The following is a 7,145-nucleotide window of genomic DNA, read 5'->3' on the forward strand; positions in this document are numbered from 1 at the left end:
GCTGCAGTGGGGTGGGGCAGGGACACAGCTACTTCCTGATGCTTCTGGGGCAGCAGTGCCATCACATGGTCCTACCACTTCCATGAGGAAGTGACGCTGAAGTTGAAAACTGGACATGTCCTCTCTGTCCATGGCAGGGAGAGCTGTTCAAAGTGTCCTGGCTGCTGCCTGGGTCCTGTGTGTGTGGACCTCAGACGGACATCCCAGTGTCCAGGACAGATGGCACGTGGTCTTCTAACCCTTCAGTGAGAGCGCAGCAGCTGCTGGAGCTGGATGTTGGGGTACAGGGGCGAGGTGTGGAGGAAAGGCTGTTTAGAGCTGCTCCCTCTGCTAGAGGGTGACAAGATGGTGGAGGTGAAGTCAGCCAGTTTATTTAAAACTGCCTGTTACTGTTACCACTTAGCAGCCTTACAGGCTGACGAGTGATCCCTGGGTATCTGAGCCTGTACCGATTCACCTGAGAGCTGTGAAAGGGAAGTGGCAGGTGCATCCCGAGGGTCTGGTTAGGGGTGCTGTTGATGGAAGATGGGTTTCAATTCAAGCACAGCTGATTTCCAGAGAATTCAGGCGGTCATTTTCTGTTAGAATAAGTTACCAGGAGAAATCTCAGTACCTATGTTTTTCTGGATAGTTAAGTAATTCCTGTAGCCTTTATCCTAGTCACAGGAACCTGTGTTTTACACAGTCCACCTCAGGGGCTTAATGGCAGAATGAGGAGTATCTGAGAAGCTCATAATGAGAGTGTTGTGAAGATCCTAACTACATGAGACACGTGGGCAGAATATCTGACGACCAAATGGCCTTTCATTTATTCCCTTGGATGTAATACCTGTAAAATCCGTATGAAAATGGGGCCACCCCACGGGGACTAGGGCTGTGCAGGCTGGCCCAGCACCGTGTTCGTGATTGAGCGGTGCCCTGGGGGCCTGCTGGGCCTGTGGGCAGTGTGTGGATGTTAGTGTGGTATCCAGGCCACGGTTGTGTCGGGGTGCAGACAGCTCCCCTCAGTGGCCACTGCTCACGCCTCTTCTCCGTGGTCCGACCGGGTGCCCAGTCACCAGCGTTCCCTTGGCTAACCGTGTGTGTCCTGCCCTGCAGTCTACCCAGATGGCAGAGTCTGCATCTCCATCCTGCACGCTCCTGGCGACGACCCCATGGGCTACGAGAGCAGCGCCGAGCGCTGGAGCCCCGTGCAGAGCGTGGAGAAGATCCTCCTGTCGGTGGTGAGCATGCTGGCAGGTAACACCGCCCCGCCGCCCCAAGACAGAAGCAGTTCTGGTCCAGAGAAGAGACTTGACACTGGGGCCTGCTTCTCTTTCTTCACTAACCCTTGTCTTGCAGCTCGCTGGTCCTTCCTGAGTGGTGGTGTTCAGTCGCTCAGTCTTGTCCGACTCTTTCCGACCCCATGGACTACAGCATGCCAGGCTGCCCTGTCCATCACCAGCTCCCGGAGCTTGCTCAAACTCATGTTTATTGAGTCTATGATGCCATCCTACCATCTCATCCTCTGTCGTCCCCTTCTCCTGCCTTCAACCTTTCCCAGCATCAGGGTCTTTTCTAATGTGTCAACTCTTTGCATCAGGTGGCCAAAGTATTGGGGCTTCAGCTTCAGCATTAATCCTTCTAATGTATATTCAGGATTGATTTCCTTTAGGATTGACTGGTTTCATCTCCTTGCAGTCCAGGGGACTCTCAAGAGTCTTCTCCAACACCACAGCTCAAAAGCATCAATTCTTCGGCGTTCAGCCTTCTTTATGGTCCAACTCTCATATCCATACATGAGTACTGGAAAAACCATAGCTTTGACTATACGGACCTTTGCTGGCAATGTAATGTCTCTACTTTTTAATACACTGTCTAGGTTTGTCATAGCTTTTCATCCAAGGAGCAGGTGTCTTTTAATTTCATGGATGCAATCACCATCTGCAGTGATTTTGGAGCCCAAGAAAATAAAGTCTGTCACTGTTTCCAATTTTTCCTCAACTATTTGCCATGAAGTGATGGGGCCAGATGCCATGATCTTAGTTTTTTGAATGTTGAGTTTTAAGCCAGCTTTTTCATTCTCCTCTTACACTTTCATCAAGAGGCTCTTTAGTTTTTCTTCACTTTCTGCCATAAGGGTGGTGTCATCTGCATATCTGAGATTATTGATATTTTTCCTGGCAGTCTTGATTCCAGCTTGTGCTTCATCAAGCCTGGCATTTTGTATGATATATTCTGCATATAAGTTAAATAAGCAGGGTGACAATATATAGCCTTGATGTACTCCTTTCCCAATTTGGAACCAGTCTGTTGTTTCATGTCCGGTTCTAAGTGTTGCTTCTTAACCTGCAGAGAAGTTTCTCAGGAGGCAAGTAAGGTGGTCTGGTATTCCCATCTCTTTCAAAATTTTCCAGTTTGTTGTGATCCATACAATTAAAGGCTTTAGCATAGTCAGTGAAGTTTTTCTAGAATTCTCTTGCTTTTTCTATGATCCAGTGGATATTGGCAATTTGATCTCTGGTTCCTCTGCTCTTTCTAAATCCAGCTTGAACATCTGAAAGTTCTTGGTTCATGTACTGTTGAAGCCTGGCTTGGAGAATTTTGAGCATTACTTTGTTAGCATGTGAAATGAGTGCAGTTGTGCAGTAGTTTGAACATTCTTTGGCTTTGTCCTTCTTTGGGATTGGAATGAAAACTAATCTTTTCCAGTCCCGTGGCCACTGCTGAGTTTTCCATATTTGCAGGCATATTGAGCACAACATTCCAGTACCTCCACTAGCTTTGTTCATAGTGATCCTAAGGTCCACTTGACTTCACACTCCAAGATGTCCGGCTCTAGCTGAGTGATCACACCATCGTGGATAACTGGGTCATGGAGATCTTTTTTGTATAGTTCTTTTGTGTGTTCTTGCCACCTCTTCAGAATATCTTCTGCTTCCCTACCATTCTGTCCTTTATTGTGCCCATCTTTGTGGGAAATGTTCCCTTGGTATCTGATTTTCTTTGAAGAGATCTCTAGTCTTTCTGTTGTTTTCCTCTACTTCTTTACGTTGTTCACTTAGAAAGGCTTTCTTATCTCTCCCTGTTATTCTTTGGAACTCTGCATTCAGATGGGTATATCTTTCCTTTTCTCCTTTGCCTTTCACTTCTGTTCTTTTCTCAGCTATTTGTAAGGCCTCCTTTTTGCCTTTCTTCTTTTGGGGGGTGGTTTTGATCACTGCCTCCTGTACAGTGTCATGAACCTCCTCCCTGAGTAGTTGATGTATAGTCTTCTCTGCTTTTTTATGCAGAGAAGCACAAGCTTCTTCTCCAAGCATAAGCTTACTTTTCATAACTGTGGACGTAGAGATGGTCTTGTGTCTGTCTGCCATGTCATTGGCCATGGTTACCTGTGCTGTGACCTGGGAGTCCTGCTGTATTACAGACACCGTATCCTGGGTGTAAAGCTCAGGCGACACTGACCCCAGCCTTAAGGCCCCACAGTCTAGGGCTCTTTCACACCCACCAGTGGTGCAGCCACAGCAGTCAATCCGAGGTGAGGACACGGGGCGCTTGGGCCACTCCCTGAGGTCAGCTTAGAACACAGAGGAGTTAAAAGGTGAGGGGGGTGGGGCATTTGGGGCGAGTGCTGAGCCTCTTGGTGGCAGGACTGGGTGTGGCTGGAGCCCAGCTTGGGGAGGTTGCCCTGTGGACAGGTGCTGTCCCAGAGCCTGGCACTCCTGGGCTGTTAGACCATACAGCAGCGCCCAGGAAGGATCGTCCTTGCAGCCCAGGTGCTTGAAGCTGGTGGGGAAGGTCCCAGCCGAGAGGCGGGCAAGGCTGGGAAGACCCTGGATGCTCACTGCGTGGTGTGAGGGGGCTCCTGCTCCTGCCCTGATGGCGGGTGGAGGGGTGTTGTCTTTGGGACGGGAGTCCAGAGGGAGCAGGATTTGGGGAAGAGCAGAGTTTGGGTGTGAGTGTCCACCCTTGATGGGTGCTCTCCAAGACCTGGCCATGGAGGTGAGGTGCGGGGCTGTCTCTGGAGGAGGCAGGAGGGGACGCAGCTTGGAGGGACTCCCGTAGGCGGGACACGGGGGCCTCAGAGGAGCCGAGGGAGGAGTGGGCTGAAACCCTGGTCGTGGGGGGAGTGCTTCCATGGAGTGGAGAGGCTGGGCCCCGAAGCTGCTCGGCCAGCCAGCTGGTGTTAAGGTGAAGCCGTTGCTCTGGGTTGGAGAAGCCCGAGGGCGGCTCACACCACTCTTCAGCCTGGCCCCTCAGGAGGGGCTCTTCTCCCCAGAGAGCTGACAGCCTCCCACAGCTTCTGGTCTGCCTGGTCCCCTCCGTGGGGAGATGCCAGTGCCCTTACGGGATATAGGGGGTCGTGCCAGGCCCTTCCTGGCCGAGCCCCTTTCACCTGGAGATTCTCCCTCTTTCAGAGCCCAATGACGAGAGCGGCGCCAACGTGGACGCCTCCAAGATGTGGCGGGACGACCGGGAGCAGTTCTACAAGGTCGCCAAGCAGATTGTGCAGAAGTCGCTGGGGCTCTGAGCCTCCCGCGCCCATGCACAGCTGCGCGCAGACGCACTGCCGCGCGCAGACGCACTGCCAGGCGGTTCGCGGGGTTTCCTCTGGGACGGACACTCTGTGCTGGTACCAAAAAAGGCGAGCTTGCAGAACCACAGCATCTGTGTTTTTTGTACCTTTTCCACCCCAGGCAGGCTTTTCTTCTGAAATGCGGGCTTCCGTAGGATGATGGCAGCCAGGCGCAGCTGGGGCATCCTGCGAGGGGCTTGGGGACCGGATGCGCTGTCACCATTGCCTCTCGCGCTGACGCGCCTGTGCACCCAGCACTTCCTGGAGTGGGAGCGGTGAGGGGACGTGCCAGCCCCGTGACTAGAGCCAGTGACTCTCCTCCTGAAGATCTGGGGCCTTGTTGCCCAGGCGGAGGGCTACAGCGGCTGTCTCCGGGGCCCCTCTTGGTCCCCTTGCCCCAGCAAGGAGCACACGGCTTTGTTTCAGTACCTTGTTTCACAAGCAGGTTTTTGTTCTTGCAGTCTAGTCATATTTTTCATTTGTTGTATGTTACAAATAGTCACATTTAGAAATACTGTCAGGAAATAAATACTTTTTAAAAATGTGGATTAATGAAAAGGGGGTGCATAGAAAAGTCTTGTGCTGGCTGTCAGGCCCAGCGTCTTCCCTGCTGGTGTTCACTGCAGCTCACCCTTGAGTCTCGGATACTAGTACGTTTCCTGGAGTGCGAGGATGTGAAGCTAAGACACCTTTTGGGTGTGCAGGAGGTTTTCTTTTCCAGTCTGAAGGCTAGGAGGTTCTGAGCGTGTGTACACAGTGGCTGTGGCAGCAACTATGACTGTTGGGACAAAACCATTCTTTGCAGCTTGGGAGGGGAAGGAAGGGAACGGCTCCCCTCAGCGCAGAGCACAGAGCGTGCCTTACCTGGACCTGATCGGCGCCTGAGAAGCGTGCTGCGGGTCCCGGGTCCCTGTCATGGGCGGGCGCTCAGCTGTGGTTCGTGATTTCGAGACGGTCTGCGTGCCCCGGCGTGGGCAGCTCAGCCCTGGGGGTTACGTTTCAAGCAATAACAGATCTGTTGCGTGCAGAATCACACATTTGGCCTGTTGCAAACAGGTTCAATTTAAATAGGAGTTTTATTTTTGAAATAAGGGACAATCTACAAGACTTACAGGACACTTGACATTGTGCTGTCCTTCGCCCTGCTCAACGTGCTGTGGGCAGGGCTCTGCTTCCTGCGAGCTCACTGATGCTTAATGTTCAGCAGTTCTGGCTAAGAGGCTTCTGTGGGAACCCGAGTCCTCCTCCTCAGAAAGGGGTCATTTACAGGTTGAAGTTCAGTCTGAGGACTGGTCCTGGGAAAGGGGTGGGAATGGAGGTTTCGCACCTGGTGGTGCTCGCAGGCCCGCGTGGGGCTGCAGCGCTTTCGTGGAGAGCAGAAAGCGGCCGTGGGCTGGGTGTGAGGGGTGGGCACTGCGGGGCGCAGTGGCCACAGGGCAGTGAGCCCGGAGGCGGTGCAGAGGCGGTCCCTCTGCAGAATGTCTCTATTCATTTGTATTAAATGAAACGAGAGAGTCCCGTGGTGTCCTTATTCTGTGACAGAGTCTACGGTAAAAATAAAGCTCTATTTTCCCCCTATTCTGATCAGTGTTCTTCTTTGTTGTGGTGTGCTGTAATTGTATGGGAACAGCAGGACGGCCCCCTGCGGAGCATGGGCACTGGGACCCCCACTGCCCCATCTCCCCAGGATGCCTGAGCTTCCGCGAGTTCCACTGGCTTCCTGTTCCTCCCGCCTTCTGGTCTCCCCTCAATTCCCGGTGTCTGTGTCAGGGTCTGTGGATGTTTTCACCAACCTCATCAGGCAAGGGGAGACCAGCGGGCGCCGAGACGGTGCTACTGCTCTGTCCTCAAATCTCACACCTGTCACGGCTGCAGGTCTCATCACAGCTGCTGACACGAGTCTGGCCTCGGGCTGTGTTGGTGCAGAGGCCAGTTGCTGACCCGCCATACTGTTCCCGTGTGGCCCTGTGACGTCCTTCTGCCCCTTCCTCCCTGGCTGCACGTGTGTATGGTTGGGGCTCGGCCCCTCTCCCAGCAGCGCTCATTCTGCCCTTTGCTAAGGGGCTTCCATCCCGCTTTGCACTATTTTGATCTCTGACAGGATGGTGAGGTGGGGTCCCTGATGCCACCCTGGGTTCAGGGGGTGCTCGGGAGGCCTCACAGCTGCTAGCTTTTACAGCGAAAAGCCCAGGGGCTCCAGCGCCTCCACAAACATGGCCTGGGGAAAGGTCAGGGAGGCACCAGACACAGGCTTCCCGGGACCCTCCTGGTCAGGTCACACGGGGTGCACTTGATCCACCAGCAGGGAGCTTTTGGGAGACAAGCGCTGAGGGAGTTTATCAGGGGCTGGTCATGTGGGTACCCTCTGCCTGGCACCAAGACCCCAGAGCAGCAGGGGTGCAGCCCCCCTGGCTGGCACCCTGCACCCATCTGTCGTGGTGGATCCCATGCTGGAGGGATTTTGTAGGGGCTCCAAAGTGAGCAGCTTCAGTTGGTCCTGCTTAAACATTCTCCCATGAGTCCCCAGGGGTCTTGGGGCTTGCACCTCTGATCAGGATCCAAGATGAGGGAAGCTCAGCTCCACCTTCAG

The 7,145-nt window shown here is 53.5% G+C and overlaps 1 protein-coding gene across 2 annotated transcripts in view; it reads left to right on the forward strand.

Moving 5' to 3' along the window:
- The window catches only part of UBE2G2 (ubiquitin-conjugating enzyme E2G 2), a 26,406-nt gene extending 20,270 nt beyond the window's left edge, over nucleotides 1-6,136 (forward strand). The window contains exons 3-4 of one of the 2 annotated variants that reach the window (XM_010834884.1): nucleotides 1,099-1,239; nucleotides 4,398-6,132. In XM_010834884.1, coding sequence (XP_010833186.1) covers nucleotides 1,099-1,239; nucleotides 4,398-4,510 — 254 coding nt within the window. In that variant the 3' untranslated portion in view covers nucleotides 4,511-6,132. Of the gene's footprint in view, nucleotides 1-1,098; nucleotides 1,240-4,397 lie in introns of both variants that reach the window. The other variant, XM_010834883.1, reaches the window with a different exon arrangement.
- The last annotated feature ends 1,009 nt before the right edge of the window (nucleotides 6,137-7,145 follow it).

This window comes from Bison bison, unplaced genomic scaffold (genome assembly GCF_000754665.1).
Source record: "Bison bison bison isolate TAMUID 2011002044 unplaced genomic scaffold, Bison_UMD1.0 scf7180017864037, whole genome shotgun sequence".
Classification (NCBI taxonomy): Eukaryota; Metazoa; Chordata; class Mammalia; order Artiodactyla; family Bovidae; genus Bison; species Bison bison.